Source organism: Tamandua tetradactyla, chromosome 4, assembly GCF_023851605.1.
Source record: "Tamandua tetradactyla isolate mTamTet1 chromosome 4, mTamTet1.pri, whole genome shotgun sequence".
NCBI lineage: Eukaryota > Metazoa > Chordata > Mammalia > Pilosa > Myrmecophagidae > Tamandua > Tamandua tetradactyla.
In genome coordinates, this window is record NC_135330.1 from 10,806,738 (window position 1) to 10,828,116 (window position 21,379).

Genomic DNA, 21,379 nt, shown 5'->3' on the forward strand with positions numbered 1-21,379 from the left:
GCATACTTTCGAGTGGTATGCTGCTCCTGTAGGAGGGGGGAATTTACAGAGGGTAGATGTTTTCTTGGCCTTCCAGGGTTACACTCTGGTCCTGGAGATGGAGCCTTTAGTAATGCACCTGAATGGGCCTCCCTAGGGCTGAGTTAACTTGATCCTTTACAAGCTGGAGTATTTTCCTAATAATAGCAGGTGCAACAGATATTACAAGGAGCAGAGTGAGCAGAGGGCCTAATATAGGGAGGAGGTAAGGCAATAGTCCATTAAAAGCGCCCCATAGAGGAGATTCAGCCAGGTCTCGTCTTCTTTTCTCCAATTCTTCCTGCAGCGTCTTAATCTTGTCTCTGACGAGGCCGGACTTATTCGCATAGAAGCAGCAGTGTTCCTGTAAAGCCAAACATATCCCCCCTTTTTCTGCAGTTAATAAATCTAGCCCCCTACGGTTTTGTAGGACTACCTCGGCAAGAGAATCTAACTGGTCTTGCACGTCTTGAATGGTACTTGATAAAGCTTGTACATTTCCAATCAATTGTTTGGATAATTTAGTATATTGTGTGAGTGAGACTCCTATGCCAGCAGTTCCCGTACCTAAGGCTCCTACAATGCCCATCGTAGCCAGGAGAGGGAGCATTTGTACGGCTCTTTTCTGGCGGCCAGCAATAAGGTCTAATCTAGGAACAGGCACTGGCTCCTGCCCATCGATGATATCGATATTAGGAAGGAGTATACTTAGGGCACATAATCCAGTCCAATTTTGTGGGAGTGCAGTATAAGCAAGGCTATTACCACATACGAATACAGTGCTGTTAGTGGGACAGAGGGGGGAAGAGACATTAATTGTTTTCAGACAACTAATAGGGAGCACACCGAGATCTATCTCATTACTATCATTAGTGGATGGCGAGGAGAAACAGAGAGTGCTGTTTTTGAACTCAATCAGCACTCGGAAAGGTATGGAGATACTGCAAGAACTAGAAAAGTTGCTATAGGTATTATTGGGTGGTGCTAAGGCAAGGGGCAGGGGGCCTCCCATTCGTTGGCAAAGCCAGCAATCAGATGCTAAACTTGGCTGGGACATATTGAGTAATTTCCAGGTGGCGGTTAAAATATCATATGTTTGGGGGTCAAGATCTAAATCGTGGACTTTTCTTTTCGCTAGGGGGTGATAATGGAGCTGAGGATACAAATGATCAATGATTGCTTGTATTCGTTTTTCAGTTATGAGCTCCCTAGCTTGATCTTGGGGTCCCCCTCCGTCTGACACGTGTATTGGGGGTTTAGCTGGCCAGCACACCTCTTTCCCTATTTGGGCATCACGTCCGCCACAGTCACTGAGTTGGAACTTAGAGCTGCTAATTCCCTCAGCCGGCTTAAACCCTAATTCTTTGCAAGCAAGTTTTGTAAAATAGTAAGTCTGGCCATTTAATTGGCACTGCGAATATGTTGTATAGCATTGGGCATGAAGAGAGGGACGTATTGAGGAACACTTACACTTAGGCAGTACCCCATTAATGGGGGGTGTTAGATCAGGGATCGTAAGGCAGACCCATCTCTGGCTGTTGCCTACTTGATTGGCTTGGCCAGTTAATAGGTAGGCTATTTTCTTCCCACAATTCTGCCGCAATGTGTATGTTCTCGTCAAGGGGGGGCAGGTAACTATTTCGTTGCATTCGCACGCAGAACCGTAGAGTTTGTTTCTTAGCTTTTGGAGGGCTTGTGGGTCATCCCAGCCACCAAAAGTATATTTTAGGAGCAAGCATAAGGTGATAAGTTTAGGGGGAGATATTAACAAAGCCATTCTAATAAAGGCTGTCTATAAACTTAACCAAGGGAGGAAGCTAGCAGGGTTAGAAATTTTTCTGGCTTCCGGTCATCCTGACAGCAGGTCTAGCCCTCTTCTATTTTGGAGAACTATTTCTGATAGGGATGTAAGGGACTTTTCAAGGTGGGTGATGGAAGTTTCAATACGGGTTAAGTCCTCGTCTATTACAGCTCTTAGGCTGAGAGGCTTTGTTGTTGGAGGGTGATTGAGGCGATACCGGTGCCTAGACCAGCAACACCAGTAGATGGATTCTTAGACTTCAGTCGTCTGTCAGCTTAGCTGTCGTTGAATAGGTTATAGCAGGGCTTGCTGGTTTATTAGTAGCTTCAGCTGTGCTGGAGAAAGAAAGAGAGAAAAATGCCTTTTCTCAGGGCAACCTTTTTGCCCTGGACAGATTGTTATTGTTTATTTGTTTTGTTAATTGCTCTGGTAACCATTTGTCTGAATTAATTCCCTAGAATATATATACACTGATTCTCTGCCCCGTATCAGGACCGGATCTGGTCCTCACCAAGTGTTATCCAATGGATCTTTCCAGAGGACCTTGGCGAATTGTGTTCAAATAGATCTAAAATAGGCCTGTGGGAGATTGCAAGGTAAAGAAAATAATAAAATCAACAGGATTTTTTAGATTTATTTGAACAAGCTGTCTTTTTTGAATGCATTGTTCAATTAATTGTAACTCTTGTTCAGCTGCAGCTGTTAACTGCCTTTTGCTTAATAAATCAGAATTTCCTTGTAAAATATCAAGCAAGTTTTGTAATATATAATTAGGAATCCCTAAAGTGGCAGGTAGCAAAAATGAATGCAGAGTGTCAATAGTGACATGTACCCATAGCAAATGACCAGATTTTTAAAATTGAATTCATTGGATTGATTTAAAAGGAATGCAGGAATGTGGATTTTTTATAATTGGTTGTGCATTTTTGCTAATTTTAAATTTATTGCATGCAGTTTTTATGGTATTTTCTCACAATAGTGGCCAAATTTCGGTTTGCTTACATGACGGGGCCCAGTTGGGCCCTCTGGGAACTGGCTAGGGACCAAGAGGAGCTTCCTGGGACCTAGATATCTTTATTAAAGTACACCTCCTTCTGGGGGGATAGCCAGTCCTCCCGGCTAGAGTGTACATTTTAACTATTTTTTATCAAGGTCATGTGATAGCAATATCAGTTGCATGTAATGGCAACATCAGGTGAACAAAAAAGACTCCACAAGTATATTTTTTCCTTGCATTCAACCCTCAAATCTGATCTGCTTCCAATATAAGCCATGGTTATCTTGGGATAAATTTAGCTTATACATATGTAGTTTATATAAAGATTGGACAAAGTCTTAAGATATTTTGGCTTAAAGGAATATAGGTATTTATATGATTTGAATATGATTTAGCCAGTAATAGACTCATTTATAGTAATAGTACTTAGATTAATAGATTAAGCCACCTGGTTTAGGGCAAGAAAAGAAGCACTTTTTGCCAGTATAATGATACCCAGGAGAAAATCAGTATTTTTTATACAGATAACAACATGACAAAAGTTAACGTAAGTTATTTTGATAAAACACAGACTCTTTGCTTTCTAACTAATTATTTAGAATCTTTTTATATCTTTTCATTATAACAGGCTAAAAGTTCAAGAAAACATTGTCATTTTAGACTCATTAAATCTTTCTTGATTTTAACCATAATTTCTATTTTTACAAACCCTCAGCACTTATTATATTAGTTTAGGCTTTATTCCATATTTCATTATTTAAAAATAATGCGTAGGGGCAATTTTTTTAATAATGACCCGATTTGTTACAATTAAAACAGATGGGGCCGTTGTTTTCAGTGCGATTTTGTAAGACAGCTAATATTGCTTGAGTATTATGATTTATTTTGTTACAAAGTTTAATATAATTGGAGAGGTCCGTATTACGAAAAGGGCAGATTGCCGCCTGACAGGCGGTGTCAGCATTTTCATAAACGAGATGCTTGATAAAATCGCTTTCGCTTTCCTGATCACCAAGAATGCACTGGGCTGCGGTCTGTAGCCGACTGAGGAAGTCAGTATACGGCTTATTGGGGCCCTGAACTATTTTCAATAAAGAGGAGGTGAGAGCCCCTTTTTGGGGAAGTAGCCTCCATGCTTTAATGGCGGCAGACTGCACCTGGAGACCAAGTCCTCGGGGGTATTTTGCTTGGGTAGAATTAAGATGATAAGGACTTGACCCTAGAAGCTTTTTTAACGACCAAGATTTTGTGCTGTCTTTTAAGACGTTGCTTTCAGCATACTTTTTACACTGCTCCTCAGAGTCCGCTTTCCATAACAAGAAATCGCCACCTGATAGGGTGGCTCTGGCGAGCTGTGACCAATCATTTGGAGTAAGCTCCGTTTCGCTAATATTGTCTAGCAAAGCCAGAGTAAAAGGGCAGTTGCTCCATAATTATGCACAGCTTTTTTTAGTTCTTTTAAATATTTTAGATTAATCCTTTTGTATTTATTGGTTCGGGGTGTTTCCTCCCGCTCGCGGCTACGCTCGCGGCTACATTTGGATTTTATTTCGTCCTCATCATTAGCTTTCTCGCTCCCTTCCCCCTCACTGCTTTCCTGTTCAGACTGAGGCTTGGAAGTTTCTGACTTTGCCTTTTGCTGGCTACGGAGGACCGGAAAAACGTAGCGAGCACAGCGGGGGTTAGAGGGCTTATTTTGGTTAGTCATTAGAGAGAGAGAGAAGAGCGCCTGACTGGCGGTTTGCAGGGAGTTAAGGAGGGGATTATTTTGTAACTACAGAATTACATTCTGAGTGGGGTCTGGAGAGGGGACATGCATCTTTTAAGGCATTTTCTCCCTCTCTACAAAGCTGTAGTATTTCAGGGTCTGAAGGGGAAGTTTTTATGGCCTCATTGATTAAGTTCCAATAATTGAAGTCTGTAACTGGTACCTTTTCCGGCCTGAAAGTTTTATAGTAGTCCTTTAAACAATCTCCTACTCTCGATCAGCATTTTTGGTCTATGGTCCCGTCAGCAGGGAACCATGGACAGGTTTGATAGACAAACTGAAAGAAATTTCTAAGGTCCTTTTTCTTAACTCTCACTCCTTGCATCTTGAGGGTTTCTTTTAATTGTCTCACGTAAAGCTCATGTGTACTAGATTCCTGTCCCATAGTGAATTTTTTAAATGAAAATGAAAGTGACTTACTGCGTGATCCTTCGCTCTTCTCTTTGTTCGTCCGTTGGCGCGAGGCAGTGTCGCCGGGGCTGCGTTCACAGGCGAGTTACTTCTGTGGCAGTCCGGGGTTATGGGAGGGCCCTCCTCATTTTTCGGCGCGCAACGCTTCTATCTCTCAGCTAGCGGTCGAAGCCCACGTCGGGCGCCAAATGTCCTGACCCGCAGGACAGTCAACGGGGTCCGCCACCTGCTGAGGGAAGAATGGCAATGGGACAGAGAGACGCAAGAAGGACAGCAAGACAGGATTCTGATCAAGCTGCAAATTTTATTAACCAAGCCAGGTGTATATATACTGACCTGGGGAGGGAGTAGGGTATGTAGGGCATTATGATAGGAGGGAGTTCGCGCCGGCGGGGAGGACTGGTTAGATAATTGGTGGGGAATTCCCGCCGGCGGGAACCTATTTCCATGAAGAACCTTGTTGTACTATATAGATGCCATTGCATTAGCCGGGGTGGCCATGTTGGCTCAATCGCTATCTTAGGTTAGCCTCTGGTCTCCAACAGAGAAGTGTTTGTAAATAAAAAAAAAAGAAGAAGCAGAAACAAGTAGGTAGTTACCAGAATAAAAACTAATAATATAAATAGGCAAAAAATAAAATACAATTATTTTTAGTAGTGATTAAAACTTAGTAATCACATTTCCCAATCAGCATGGGGAAAATATTTAGAGCCTTGTGAGGAAGCCAAATGACAATCAGAAGGTAGTCTGGGGACTTTTGAATCAGTGCAGTTGATTTTTTAAAGAGAAATCCAGTGCCTATATTAGGCAGGGTGAACTAAGTGCTATAAATAAACAACCCTGACATCTCGATGGCTTAATACAAATAATGTGTATTTCCTATTTATGTCAAAATCAGCAGAGTGTGGGTGAGAGACTCTGGCTGTACTCATTCAGAGATACAGGCTCCTTCCATTTCCTGGCTTTGCCTCCTCTGTGTCCTTGGGGTCTTTCTCCCAAAAGCTGTAAGTGGAGAGAGAAAGAGCATGGAGAAGGCAAGTGCTGTTAGCTGTCTTGACGTGAAGCTGCCACAGATCACTGCCAGTCACACTCCACTGGTGAGAACTGGCCACAAAGACCCACCTGGAACAAATGGGCTGGGAAGTGCAGACTAGTGGTGTGTCCAGGAAGAAGAGGAGAACCCACATATTTGTGGGCACTGGCAGTCTCTGTCTGTGCTAATCTCTTCAGTCTGCAACATCCTATTTTATCCATCTCATTTGGACATCAAGGCCAGAGCCACATTCTTGGGTCAGGGAACTCTCTTCTCTGGACAGTGCTAACAGGTCAGTCTCAGCTTTGTCATTCAGTGTCTCCGTTTTCTGACAGCCTGTCCTTCAGTGGCCCATCTTTACTGGATCTGCGGCCACTATCAGTTAGACTTTGCTTTCATTATGAGATCCACCCTGTCGCCCCAAAGAGCTGTTACTTTTATCTGAGTAGTTCCCAGGGATCAACAAAATGGGAATTTTACAGAAGGAATGTTTATGGAGAAATTAAAGCAATGTCAAAGTTCCTTTTGTGAAATCCCAACCCTAAGGGGAAAGGAGCTTTTCAGTGACCCACTCAAAGCAGAGATTGCTCCTGATGCCTCTAGATTTCATGGGGTGGAGGGGGTAGAATACTATGCGGTCGGCAAAACTATGCTGTAGGTAAAACCAGGTAGGCTTCTGAGAGCTGCTGGGAGAAAAGCAAAGTCTCTTTGAGTAGACCTGGTGGATCCCCAAATGTCCTTGAAGGCATGTTCTTCCCTTCTAGGACGCTAGCTCTTAAAGACTCATTCAACAAACATTTATTAAGCCCCTACAATGGGACAGTTGGTCAGGCGGCAGAAACAGTCCAGTGTGATCAGGAACCCTGGGGTTCCATAGCCGGCATCGTGACTCTTGCTCCCTCTGCTGGCCATCTACTCACACTTTTTAAATGTGCGTAATGCGGAGCACAGGTGACAGGCATCCTCGGAACCTAACGACCGGGCCAGTCTTTGTCACCACATGGTATCAGTACCATGTGCTTCCCTGAGGGGTCATTTTCTCAGAGGACCCAATCATTCGATCATTATGCTCTCCTGACATTGAACCTTTTTGTTGCCTTTGTCAAACTGTTAGGAAATCACAGCTGCTCCTCCTGACTCCCAAGTCATGCTGAGCTCTGTCTCCCCCCATCTCTCCATCTTCCTCCCGCTAGAAAGGCATGCCCTTAGAGCTGTATTATTAGGTGTATGCCAGTCTGGAATGCAGCAGAGGCAGATGTGACTTCAAGTTCATAGACTAGAGTGGGAAATTGAAGGGAAGAGAGCTCCACATCCAGAGGAGAGGGCAGCATTACACATGTGGCTCTGTCTGCTGGCTGGTCCTCTTCTAATCTTCTGAAAAGACCATCACTGGTAAGCAGGCACACCCACACCCCCGTGGGCAGAAGGAAAATATAACACAGAGAGACAACTGCTGAAACTGTGATATGTAGTTTATTAGACAGTGTAAATACAGGCATGGGATAGCTACTCAGTTTAGTCTCAGAGTTCAAGGTTGTCTGTTATTTTCCAAGTGTTGTGAAATGGATCCAGTCCAGGATTGGAGGACACTGCTTGGCTCCTTAATGAACGTTTTACTCTCACCAAGGAATAACGGCTACGGAGGTATTATTAATTCTTGTGATCAAGTCTTGAGAAAAAGAATACCGAAAGACTAAGTTTTCTCCAAGTTGCATGAAATTGCCTACTCACATTTCCTTTCAAACGCACCTTTTGCTGCTTCATTCCTCTCATTTAGCCTGTAGACTTAGAACTTGCCTTAGTAATGGCCATTACATCTTGTCAAAGTGGCAGGCCTGGGTCCCAGGCAAGTTGGGAAGATGCCAGAACCAATGCTGAGGGGTCAGCAGACAGGAAAAGGCAACTGGAAACTCATCTTTTCCAGCAATTGGTTTCCATTTCTTCCTTTACATCTCACGTCTCCAGGCAAGCATGGGGGCGCTTGGTTCAGGGGGCCAGCCTTAAGCATGGTGTTCAGATTTCTACTGAGGGGATCAGGAAGTGGCAGCTAAAGCCTGCAGGCTACCATGAGCACTGGGATAATCAGAGCCCATGGAAACAAGCAAGGGACACTCAGGGACCAGCAGGGGGCAGGTCAAGCATCAAGAAAGCCAGGCTACTGTCCTGTAAAAAGAAGAAGAATATATCAGAAGGATGGGGACAGGCCTGGGATCATTGCATTCAAGCTCACAGAGGCTGAGGAAGATTGGTGCCCACAACAGACCCTCCCACGGCCTCAGCCACACACATATTCCACACTGATGCTGGGCCCCGTCAGAATCCAGTGCAGCACCCCACGGCCAGATCCAATAGCTCTCAGGTAAGTCACAAACAGCATTCACATGGTTAATCCTTACACAATCACGGAACTCTGAGAACAAGTGGGCAAGTGCCTCCCTACCTTACTGATGAAAATATTGAGAGTCATAGCAGTTAACTGTCTCTAAGATTCAAACTGTTCACTATAGGGTGGGCCATGGTGGCTCAGCAGGTAAGAATGCTTGCCTGCCATGCCTGAGGACCTGGGTTTGATTCCCAGTGCCTGCCCATGTTTTAAAAAAAAAAAAGCTGTCCGCTATAGAACTCAATCCCAAGTCTCCTATCACTCTGTCCCTCCTTTTATGGGCACTAAGCAGTTCCCCATGTTCTTCGGCTGACCATCAGCTCTTTCTCAGAGCTTCGAGCCTTTCACGAAGCCTCCTTGCACAGCCGGCTCGTGCTCTGGTTACAGCTCTGCACGCCTGACCTTCAGTTTTCTCGAGCCCGCCACCCAACGGCATTTGCATTTTCTGGCCCCAAATGGTACAGGGCCTCTTCCTCCACTCCCCGGAAGAGGTCTCCAGCCCAGGGCTGGTATCCTGGCTGCTCTGAAAAGACTCTTTCATTTAAAATCTGGGAGCAACAACAGGTAGAATGAGGTAGGGACCTCTTCTACCATTTACACTTAGGGTTTGAAGGTTTGAAGTCATCTAAGAGAACCAGTCCTAGGTTGAGAGACAAGCTGTTCATTTGAAAGCAATCTGTCATTTGAAAGCAATTTGTATGATTTTGGAAAAGTTGTTCTTCTTCTCTGGCCTTCACTTCCTTTGTGAAGGTTGTTTATCCAAAACTTTTCAAAATCCCTCTTGTTCTCATATTCAATAATTGTATTTTTTAAATTCCTGTGGTCAGTCTACCACTCCTACAACACACACACGGCAATAACTACAGGAATACCTCTGCCATATCCCTGGAGGTACACATGGGTAGGAGGTGCTCACGGGCAGTCCTGTGGCATGGTAGAGCTACCCTCATCCCAGAGTCCGCCCACACCACCCCCTTCCATCGCTCCCACCACACCGGTCCTCAGATTCCATCTACTGGACTTACGGGAACAGATGACAGTCACATCTTCTTTGTGGGTGCAGTCATGATACCCCCAAAACCGGTGCTGGCACTCCTCCAGGGACTGCTCCCTCCCTGAGCAATGAACGTCATCCAGCCAGATGCGTCCATTCCGGGAGCCAAAGCGTTTGCGGGCTCTGGGGGATGGAGACAAGGACTTCCCGCAGCCCAGTTGCCTGCATATCACCTGGTCCGCCTTTTCCCCCCAGCCGTCGTCACAGACAGAGCCCCATTCACCCTTGTGGAGCACCACCAGGCGCCCAGAGCAGTGGTTGTCTCCTCCTTCCAGCTTCAGTTCAAAGGGATCTGCAGATGGGGGGAGGAAGTGAGGGGTTAGAGAGAGGCAAGGAAGGAAAGAAACACGAGAAGGTAGTCTGCGTCCTTACCTAAACCTCATCCGCACATCTGAAACTTTCTATATGTGATTTCTGTGATTCTACCTCCTTCTTCATGTCTCCATTGGGTTCCAGTCCATGTGGCCCACGTTTGTTTCCTTGGCTCAGATATTATCACTTCCCCGTCTATTTTATAAATCTAATATTTATAGATGATTTCTGATTTTTTTTAATTAAAGAACTCAACAGTTACATTAAGTAGTTTGCTCGGTCTCTACTATGCAGAATTCAATGTAATAACAGTTCATCGTAATGTAGGTCTTAATGTTGTCTAAAATATTTTCATATACAAAGGCAGGTACTATTATTCCCATTTTCAAGATGGGAGAATTGAGGATCAGCACAATTAAATAATGGTTCTGTGGTCATTTGGTAGAAATACTGGTTGAATGAAAATTCCTTTAATCAAATTAAAGAATGAGCCAACTCTCTGGACTTGGAGGTGTTACCTTCACATTGGACCCAAGTGTCGTCGTCATGGGTGCAGTTGTTCTTCTCCCAAGGCTTGGAAGGGCAGGCCTCAAGGGTTAGCTCTCGTCCTGAGCAGAACATCCGGCTCAGCCAGATGAGCCCTTGGCCCTGGGAAGCCTTGTCACAGTGTGCATGGTACGATATGGCCCTTCCGCATCCCAGCTGCCGGCACACCACCTTGGCAGCACGGAGGCTCCAACCTGCTTGGCATATGGTGCCCCACTGCTCCTGGTGCTTCACCTCCAGCCTTCCTGCACAGCGTCCGGGGCCATCAACTAGCCGCACACTCTCTGGGACTGGGGAAAAAGAAAGAAGAAGAGAGCACACACAGAGAGGGGAGAAATTACTAATACAGAACAAGTAAATATGAGGGACACTGTATATCATATACATACTATAATAATAATACAGTATATACATATATATGCATGTATGTATATTGGTTTCCTGTGTGCGTCTCCTGGCTATCTAACTAGACTGTTAAGTTAGATTGAAAGGAGAGAGCTGAACTGTGGAACAAGCATACATTATATTTTGTGAGCTTATTTCTTCCCCATAGCCCCACTCTCAGCTCCAGATAGAGGGTATGTAATTCAACAAAATGTTTACAGATTGCTGCAGAATCTGTGAGTGTGTGAAGGGAAATCGGTTCTCATATGGATTGCAGCTAAGAGGAAAGCATTAGCTCCACCAGATATGAGTACCAATTTATCTTCAGGGCACACAAGTGACAAAGTGTGTCATGTGTGAGATGTGAAGGATAAGAGACGAGTTAGCTATTGCAGGCCATGTGAAAATCTGTGGTAGGGAAAAAAGCAAGTGAGAGTGACCACATGGAGTATGGGCAGACGGTCTCTGAGCCCTGCCACACTCACTCTCGCATGATGCCCCTGCATCCTCATTGTGCAGACAATTGTAGACATCATCTTCTTGCCCACACTGAGCCAGTGTGTCTTCCATCCCATTGCAGCTGACGTCTTGGATGAGAACTGGTTGCTTTTCTTCTGCCCGTGGCTTATATATGTTACCACTGGGTGTTCCCTTGGCTGCTCCACAGCCCAGCTCCCGGCATACTACAGCCACATCCTTCAAGTCCCAGCCATCATCACACACGGTGCCCCACTGACCCTTCCGTTGCACTTCCACCCGCCCTTCACAGTGGTGGCGGCCGTTCACCAGTCGCACACTGGGAGAAGACTCTGCAAAGAGAAAGGATGTTACTGGAGACATGGGAGTAGCCCAGAGTGGACTCGGGGATATATTCCGTCAATTTGAGGCTGCTTCCAGCAGCCAAAGAAAACATGGAAAGTTAGGGAAGAGGAAGAAGAGGAGCGAAGGAAAAGGGAGGAAGAGAAGCTGCAAGATTCCATCTCTCAGTTCTGATTCTGCTATACCCCTAATTTTACTCTACTAAGAAACTCCACCTAGAAATACCTAGGCAAAACTGCTAGCTTTTGAAATTGAAGATTAAGAAAATAAGTTGGCTGAAGTTCCAGCAGAATCCTTAGAATCTCTGGTGATCAGAACCAAAAATGCATATACAAATTATCTCACTATTTCACACATAAGGAAAATGATCCTCATAGAAGTAAAATTCCTGTGGTAACACTCAATTAGTTGGTGTCACAGGCCAGAATGCAAGTTTAGAGACAGTAACTGTTGTGTTCTTTCTTCTTCATGACTCTGCATTTCCCCATGGCAGCAGATTGAGGCAGAGGGTCTATGTATAATTTGGGCTCCTGAGTTGAACAACCTGTCTTTCTCCTACTATCAGTGGCCCACTATCCATCCTTGCTGCTTCCTATGACATTTCCCATGTTCAAGAACCAAGCTCACAAAAAATACAAAGGGCACTAAGAAAGGGAAGAATCTGCGTTTCAGAACCCCAATACCTGGTCTAGGGAATTCACCGAGGGTGGGTTGGGAACAGGAGAGGCTCCACAGAGCCTTCAAATAAGTTTTAAGGAATCTAGGACTTGGGTCTGATTCCTGGCTAGAACTCTGGGAGAGGGGGGTGGTTTGCAGCAAAAGAAAAACAGAAAGTCTCTCTGTTCTACCAAGACAAAGTAGTAGAGTAGACTCTCTCCAGCCAACACAACAAGCAAAGTCACCACCCTCCCCCTGTCTACATGGGACATGACTCCCAGGGGTGTGGACCTTCCTGGCAACGTGGGACAGAAATCCCAGAATGAGCTGAGACTCAGCATCAAGGGATTGAAAAACCCTTCTCAACCAAAAGGGGGAAGAGCGAAATGAGACAAAGTGTCAATGGCTGAGAGATTCCAAACAGAGTGGAGAGGTGATCCTGGAGGTTATTCTTACGCATTAAGTAGATATCACCTTGTTATCCAAGATGTAATGGAGAGGCTGGAGGGAACTGCCTGAAAATGTAGAGCTGTGTTCCAGTAGCCATGTTTCTTGAAGATGATTGTATAATGATATAGCTTTCACAATGTGACCGTGTGATTGTGAAAACCTTGTGTCTGATGCTCCTTTTATCTACCTTGTCAACAGATGAGTAGAATATATGGAATAAAAATAAATAATAGGGGGAACAAATGTTAAAACAAATTTAGTTTGAAATGCTAGTGATCAATGAAAGGGAGGGGTAAGGGGTATGGTATATATAAATTTTTTTTCTGTTTTCATTTTGTTTCTTTTTCTGAATAAATGCAAATGTTCCAAGAAATGATCATGATGATGAATATGCAACTATGTGATGATATTGTGAATTACTGATTATATATGTAGAACGGAATGACCAAAATAAGAATGTTTGCGTTTGTTTGGTGTTTTTTTGATATTTAAAAAAATAAAATAAAATAATTTTTTTAAAAAAAGACATAGTAGTAGAGTAGAGATGGCAGGATGGAGAGATCAGGGACCAAAATGCTCTTAGGGCAAAGATATTTGTTCAGCACATACTATGTTACCAGGATTGCTTTATGAGCTCAGGGAACCGTAATGAACGAGATGATGGTACTGCTGCCTTTAGAAACTTATATTTAATAGGCTTGAAGTAACCCCATTGATTCTTCTGCAAACTCAAAGTGAGGTAGAGAAGAGCTACATTTGATGTCTTCATGGAGTGGGGAAGTTAGCCCGGGTGGGCCACTTGGCTGACAGAGGGCGGGTGCACTGGAGGGGTCACATTTGGACTGGAGGTCTCTGAGTTACAGAGATAGAAACAGCTTAACAAATGCCAACATGGGCCTCATGGACTGATCAGATGCTGGCGTGGAAGAAGATGACATCTGAGGACCGGACTTCCCACTGTCTGCCGTCTCTCATCCCTGTTAAACTCCCTAGAACTTGGAATCACCCTGAGGAGAAGAGGTTGATGAAAAATCTGATCTGACTGATATTAAAGTGTATTGGGAAGCTTTTTTGTTTGGTTTGTTTGTTTGATTTTCCGTCTCTTCATTCCTTATTTTATTTTTCGGCAATATATAGAATGGAGGCTAAAAATTCTTAAAAAATTAGTAGTAAAAAACCCAAAAATTTTATCATTTTTGCACACTTGAGTTTAAGGCTTATATATCTGGGTACAAATATAGCTCAAAAGGAGTTACCCAGAAACTTCTGAGACAGTATGGTTCGTTATAACTACGATTTAGGGTTTGGATTGGCATTATTAGGTACTCCAGAAAAGATTAGCTATCTGGATCACATGGATGTTATTTTATTTTACTTTGGACTATAAAATTCTAGTGCTAATAAACTCACTTTTAATGAGTTTTCATTTTCCATGGAGTAGAAGATTAGAAGAGTTCCAAAACGGAAGAAGTATTTAAAAAAAGAAACACAGGGCAGGCCACAGTGGCTCAGCAGGCAGAGTTCTCGCCTGCCATGCTGCCATGCCAGAAACCCGGGTTCGATTCTTGATGCCTGCCCATGTGAAAAAAAGGCAATAATAAATTAATTAATTAAAAAAAAAAAAGAAACACAGAAAAGGTGTTTTTGAAAATCTAGCCTGAGAGGAGAGAGTAGAGCTGAGAAAAATATCTGAAAACTAGAGAGAAGAGTTGAGGAAGAGGAAATGGTCAGGGTAGCTGCATGTTCGGCAGTGCCTTTAGCAGCAGAGAGTTTGAGAGAGGGACTCAGGGATGGAAGGGCAACATCCTGGCATGGGGAGAGGCTGTAAGAAGAGCAGTTGTCTCCCAGCACCAGCATGGATGGACAGCCCTGCAAGTCAGGGGAGAAAAAAATCAATCTGAATGTTGGGCTGAGAATCCAGAAGCAGAGCTCATTAAGGAAATCAAATAGCATCTAGCAGGGTACAGAAGCCTTCACACCCATAGCAGAGTTTGTAGTTACCTCTCTCTGGTAAAGTCTCTACTATGAAAGGAAGGGTAGACCAGAGGAATAATGTAAAAGACACTGGTAACCTACAAACAATTCTTTCAGTTTGGACCATCATAGCCTTCCTCTCCTATTGACTCATTCTCTGTGTGCATCCTCACCATCTCCTCCATTTGCAGTATGTGCATCTCCCAAAGGATTTCAGAGGTAATCAGTGGAGGCTGAACTCTAGCCTGAACTCTGTGACCAAACCATGTGCTTCCCAGTTTCAGACGAATTTCTCATTAAAAAAAGATGCCGCTGAAGTTGGCAGGAGGACCTGGCTGTTCTGGAATCCAGCAGAGCCAAAAGAAATTCATTTCCTGGCTATGTCTACAAGAGATGAGGTACCTCCCGGACCTGAAATAAAGTCATATGCTACTTGGAGCCTGGCAAAGCAAATTGGTCCATTAAAGCCAAGTGGGTAGGAGTCCCCTTACAGGGTCAACTTCCCTAATTCCTTTTAAGTTCTGGGGTGGAAATCCATGCAGGTAAGACTGAGTGGAGGGGGTGGGGAACTGGGAAGAAAATCCGCTGGACATGTTTTGAAGCAGAGCGTGTCTCCCTAGACCAGAAAACTTCAAAATTTCCACTCCCTTAAGCTTGAAGTCCACACTCTAAGGAACCCCAGAAAAGCTTACCTAACAGGCCAGGTCCGGTACAAATGGCTAGGGGAGAAAAAAAAAGAGAGATTAAATAATTTTCCAAAACTTTGTTGAACATAACTCTGGCCCTTGGCCAGCCTTGTGGGAAAGTTAGAGTGGTAGATAAAGAGGCAGGTCCTGTTGGGAAATTCTCCTCCTGAGAGGACCAGCCATGAAGGTCACGTGGATATGGACTAGAAGCCACAGAGACCAAATTCTACCACAGCCAACTGACCCCATCCTGCCCCCTTTACAAATGATGGTGGCTCCATCCCAGGTGCATGGATAGATTGGGTTTTCTATTCCAGTCAATTAGATTGATTGATTATTACTGCCTGAGGCAAATGTGTGATGAGCAGTCTCTGAGTTCACCAAGAAAGAGTGCTAGAGGACACTGGAAAGACACTGGTGGGGAAAGGTGAAGATGCAGTGGGGGACCTCACAGAGAATTCGTGACTGTGTTCACTGATACTACATTAGACCCAGGTCAGCTAACTTTTTCTGTAGAGGGCCAGATAATAAATATCTAAAGCTTTGTGGGCCATAAGGTTTCTCCTGCAACGACTCAGCTCTGCCATTGTAGCGTGGAAGTAGCCATGCACAAAATGTAAACGAATGGGCATGGCTATGTTCCAATAAACTTTTATTTATGGATGCTGAAATTGAAATTTCATGCAATTCTCATATGTCCAGAAATAGTTTCAGTTTTCGTTTTTAAACCATTTAAAAATACAAAACCCATTCTTAGCTCCCAGGCTGTACAAAAACAGGTGATGGATAATTGCTGACCCCTGATTTAGATGCACAGGTCAGAAAGCTTCTCTACATTCAGTGTCACTCTCCAGATTTAAGCACTGGAATGCCTTGGAAGTATCATAGTTCCTTCTATAGGCTCTCCCTGAGGTTGTACTCTTGAATCCTTTAGGCTCCCTCCTAATGCTGTAGAGAATCCTGAGCCCTGTAACCTCCAAACATTTCTGAGGCCTAGACATTCTTAACCGCACAATTCACCACTCATAGAATTTTTCTGCAGGAAAAAAATCTGCCTAGAGATTTTCAGGCAGATCCAAATATTACAGTGGCTTATCCCGGAGTATTTTCTTTTCTTAGTATCCAAGAGAGTCTTCTTCAAGATGTGGCCACAACTAGACTTAGTGAGCTTGTTTGCAATTGTCTAAAACCCAAGTTTATATTTTGTGTATATGAATCACTGCATGTCTTTACAAAGGAAATTGGATGTTTCAGACCTGAAATGCAGGGTAGGGAGTGATATATTCAGTTAGTGCATCGAAAGTTCTACAGAGGGAGAGGAAGACCAGGAAGGCTTCCTGAAGGGAATGGGTTTGAAGGTGAGTCTGGGAGAGATTCAATGGTACATTTATGATGGGTAGGACCGGCTGTTGGGTGCCATGGGTGGGGGGGATGGGGGGCACAGATGTTTAAGATATAGTTGTTAGTCAACATAGAGCAAATAAGTGCCCAGTTGAGAGAGAGTGAGAGAGAAAGATTACAGATCTGTGGCTTCAGCAACCCACTAAAAAGACCAGGACGTCATTAAGGCAATAAAAACAGATGTTATTTATTAGGGAAGGAATCCAGCAGGCATAGGTAGAAGCCCTGTGTTATCTCATTAAAAGGCTACTAACCAACCTCAAGGAATATAATATTATCATCATTTCAATGATGAAGAAGCAAAATTTCAGAGATATATGGTGACATACAGGTTCAGAAACCAAGGACTCTTCAGCTCCCAAATCCTCAATTATTCTAGATTAACTTTAGCAAATCCTCCTTCATTCTAGATTAACTTCATTTGGGGGAAATGAAGGAAACATTATCTGAAAAAGTTCTGAGAGGAAATCAGACATTATGATCACTGAAAAAAAAATGTTTTGTTTTGTTTTGTTTTGCAGCTAAAATTCCTTTCCTGGCTCAATCTGCTGCTATTCACATTTCATTATTTGTCTTCCCATAAGTAGTACATCTAGGGAAATTCGTATAAAAAGGGAAATGGAATAAATGACCACAAACTATTTAGTAAACTATTTAGTTAAGGTAAAAGGGAAGTAGAAAAATTGTGGCAAAGCGTATTATAAACTGGGTGTGGAGTAAGTGGATTTAGGGGATTTAGAACAATTGTCAGATGTAGATAAGGAGGAGAGCAGGGAGAAGTCTGTTGGAAAATACCTGGACTTACACAGAGTGGGCAGGGGACGGTTCTCTTGCTCCAAGTCCCAGAATACTCTGCAGCCTGAATCAACAGAAGCAGATACTCACCAAGCATCAGGGAGAACAGCAGAGCCATGGCCTGGGCAGCTGGAGAGGGTGAGCTGAAATTTAAGCCTGCTAGCAGGCCCCCAAGCAGCAACAGTCAGCGTTGGCTGCAAGTGTGCTGAGAGGAGGAAGGGAGGCAGGTCCTGTCTACAGCAGAAGCATTAGCAGATGACCAAAAACCAATGAGCTCATTGATAGAGATGGACTTGCTGAATTCAGCATGTCACAAAGGAAGGGAGGTGGCCAGAAGTGCCAGAAAAATGCTCAAAACTTTGGAAAACAGACTGTCATGACTAGTTCAGCTGTAAGCACTGCCATCATTCTCTGTCTCAGTTCCCTTACTCCATAAACAGGGGAAACAGTTCCCACAAGGGAAGGCAAGTGCCTAGAATGGGGCAATGTCTTTTAAAAACCAGGCAATATTTGGCCTCCAAGTATGGTTCTGAGGGCAGTAGGACAATTTTGATTCCTTCATTCCACAAGCAAGTGCATACACATTAAGGAAGCCAGAGACCACAGAGTACATTCGGAGTTGCCCTTGGTGACACATCCCCTTGGACCGTAATCCAGGACCAAGGTGTCAAGCTCTGCATATAGGGGTGGCTTTATTACCTTCAAACCAGCTTTCCCAGTGCTGAGCTTAAAGCCCAGTGCATGGGTCTGATTATCATCTGTGCTTGTTCTGGAGTATTAGGTCCAACTTTAGAAGACAAGAGAAAACAGACCCCCATGGTGATGGACATTGTGAGCGCTGAACCTGAGTGGTCCTTAGGTCTAATGTATGCTCTACAGAGATTAAGCAGTAAGACACTCCACCTTGCTGTATTATTATTTAGTAAAGCTATGCTTTGAGAGCTGTTCAACTTTAGAATATTCAAGCACTCAACTTATATACTTACATAACTTCCTGCTGTTTAAGGCAGAGTAATTTTTCTTCTACAGTTAGAAGTCTTAGTTTCTTTGAAATATTCAGATCACCCAGCATGATGCTTAGTTCATTGCAGGCATTCATTTTTTAATCTTGTATTTTTTCACTGACTTAGTATCGCATTCATCAAAACATTTTAATAGCCATCAAGGCAGGGCAATGGGATAAGTACAAGGAAAATATTAATGAATAAGAAAGAGGTTGGGCGGGCCACGGTGGCTTAGTAGCAAAGTTCTCATGTGCCATGCTGGAGACCTGGGTTCGATTCCCGGTGCCTGCCCATGCAAAAAAAAAAAAAAAAGAAGAAGAAGAAAGAGGTCAGCAATCCAAATGGACATGGTCTAGAAATTGCAATGGTCTAGAAATTGCAATAGCATGTGAAAACTGTTGTAAGAGAGCTAAGTATAAGAAATTTAGGGACACACGGGAAATGCCCACCTTTATGGGGGGCTAATTAGAGAAGATGTCACAGAGATAATGGCACATGAGCAGCATTAAAGGATGAGAAGAATGAAGAATCAGAAAGGGAAAAAGTTTTGCCAGGCATATGGCAACAAGTGAAACAGCTTCGTCCACAAAGAGAGTGTAAGTAATTTGGAATGGCCAGATTCCAGCCTTCTTGATGATCTGGTCAGGGGATAATGGTGTTGAAAGGTGCAGGCAGGAGGTGATCTGAAGATACCAACAGGATTCAGAAGAGAAAGGGTCTGCTATGAATGAGGTTTGTTGTCATGGTCAGGGACAGGTGTCAACTTGGCCAAGTTGTGGTTCCTGTTTATCTGGTTGGGCAAGTGCTGGCCTGTCTGTTGCAATGAGGACATTTCATAGAATTAGATCATGATTATGGCTGCATCCACAGCTGATTCCATTTGCAATCAGCCAAAGGGGAGTGTCTTCTACAATGAGTGATGCTTAATCTAATCATGGGAAGCCTTTAAAGGAGGATTCAGAAGAGACAAGTTCCATTCCTGCTTCGGCTGGTGAGCCTCTCCTGTGGAGTTCATCCAGACCCTCCATTGGAGTCGTCAGCTTCACAGCCTGCTGCCCTGCGGATTTTGGACTCTGCATTCCTGTGGTCACGTGAGACACTTTTATACATTTTATATTTGCAAGTGGTCCCTGTTGATTCTGTTCTCTAGAGAACCCTAACTAATACATTTGTAAATGCTAATTAATCACATCCTTCCCTCTCCAGATTCTGAAGCTATGCAGTAACAGAAAACTCAGAAAGGGCTCAAATGATCAGCTCTACCGTTGATGAAGCTAGATTAGATTGGAGCTGGGATCCAAGATGTTACATAATTACCGCTGAATGCACCCAACCAGTGGTCAGAAGAGCAACTGAAGCTTAGGCCTTCATCCTTCAGGGGCCAGAGCTGCCCTGCGGCTTTACACGTGGAGGAGGAAGGATACCATGGGGCCATGGACACGCTCAGGACCTCGCTCTTCAGATAGTCCTCTGCCCTCATGGGGTAAAGTGAAAGAAGAGGGGAAGTAGATCAGAGCTCTCTCTCCAATATTCCAGTTTATTCAAAGAGTCGGGAACATGAAGGAAGGAAAAGGAAGTCTTCTCTAGCAGAAAGGACGCTACCCAGAGTCAAGCGTGACCGGCAGGAGCTGCGGGGGCGCAGGGAGCAGCGACCTGGAGCGCGAGCAGGGTACCGGGAGAGGCTGGCTGCGCCGACACCGCACAGCGCCAGAGGGACTAGATTTTGACCGCTTCGCACCATGCGTGAGTATAAGCTGGTCGTTCTTGGCTCAGAAGATGTTGGAAAGTCTGCTTGGACTGTGCAGTTTGTTGAAGGAATTTTTTGTTGAAAACTATGATCCTATGATGGAAGATCCTCGCAGAAAGCAGATTGAAGGAGATGCATCACAGCGTATGCTCGAAATCTTGGATACGGTAGGAATGGAACAATTTACAGCCATGAGGGGTTTGTACATGAAAAAACGGACAAAGCCTTGCATTAGTTTATTCCATCACAGCACAGTCCACATTTAATGATTTACAACATCTGAGAGAACAGATTCTTCAAGTAAAAGACACCGATGATGTTCCAATGATTCTGGTTGGTAGTAAGTGTGACTTGGAGGATGGAAGAGTTGTAGGAAAGGAGCGCGGTCAAAATCTAGCAAGACGATGGAACAACTGTGCATTCTTAGAATCTTCTGCAAAATCAAAAATAAATTTTGATGCAATCTTTTATGACCTAGAACAGCAAGTTAACAGAAAAACTCCAGTGCCTGGGAAGGTCCGTGGAAAGATATCATGTTAGTGCTTTAATATCCTAAATGCATTATAGCTCAGAGCCAGGTCTGAAGAACTGTTGCACAATTGAACAGGGCCGGCATTCCAACTTTGTTTAACCTATGAACATCTTAAATGGACTTTGCTGTGTGTGGTTCCTCTTTAAGAGGCAAATGAAAGCCACTGCATCGATTTACTACATTCTGATTACTTTCCAGTATCACAAAATAAATTTTCACTTTAGTCCTAGAGTATGCAACTGGTAAAACCAGAGGCCACCCAGTACTACTGCTTACAAGACATTCCTCATCCACCAATATTGTACATGTATGAAAATGGTGTACTGTATACTTCAACACACCCCGTAAACTTTGCATTGGAGGGTACAGTAATGTAAATCCTAAAAGCGCCACTATTTTAGCTGAATAAAAGAAAATTCAAAGAGTTCCTATATAGACTACTCCAGGTAACTTTGCTTCCTTGATATGTGTAGCTTTTTGTACATTTTTTAAAAAGAAATGCCAGGTCATTATTATTGTTTTGTGCAATATAAGCCCTTGTGATTAATGCAGCTCTATGGTTTTTTTTTTTTGAGGAGAAATCTGTGGAGATAGTGATCTTGTCTTT

The 21,379-nt window shown here is 43.8% G+C and overlaps 1 protein-coding gene, 1 long non-coding RNA gene and 1 pseudogene across 3 annotated transcripts; 1 reads left to right on the forward strand and 2 right to left on the reverse strand.

Moving 5' to 3' along the window:
* Positions 1-1,898: 1,898 nt before the first annotated feature.
* On the reverse strand, positions 1,899-5,288 carry LOC143680008 (uncharacterized). Its single transcript, XR_013174009.1, has 2 exons — positions 5,005-5,288; positions 1,899-2,154 (listed from the first exon to the last, which is right to left on the reverse strand). It is a non-coding gene; the product is annotated as an uncharacterized LOC143680008 (long non-coding RNA).
* Positions 5,289-7,493: 2,205 nt separating this feature from the next.
* CD5L (CD5 molecule like) lies at positions 7,494-19,934 on the reverse strand. Of its 2 annotated transcripts, none has more exons than XM_077155700.1 (6): positions 19,811-19,934; positions 15,300-15,326; positions 11,193-11,516; positions 10,296-10,613; positions 9,437-9,757; positions 7,494-8,191 (listed from the first exon to the last, which is right to left on the reverse strand). In XM_077155700.1, the coding sequence occupies exons 1-6, from the start codon at positions 19,926-19,928 to the stop codon at positions 8,184-8,186; spliced, it is 1,116 nt and encodes a 371-aa protein (XP_077011815.1). In that variant the 5' UTR covers positions 19,929-19,934; the 3' UTR covers positions 7,494-8,183. The 2 variants fall into 2 exon arrangements, with proteins under 2 accessions (XP_077011815.1, XP_077011816.1); XM_077155701.1 differs by lacking the exon at positions 19,811-19,934 and adding an exon at positions 17,580-17,740.
* Positions 19,935-20,174: 240 nt separating this feature from the next.
* On the forward strand, positions 20,175-21,109 carry LOC143678762 (ras-related protein Rap-1b pseudogene; annotated as a pseudogene).
* The last annotated feature ends 270 nt before the right edge of the window (positions 21,110-21,379 follow it).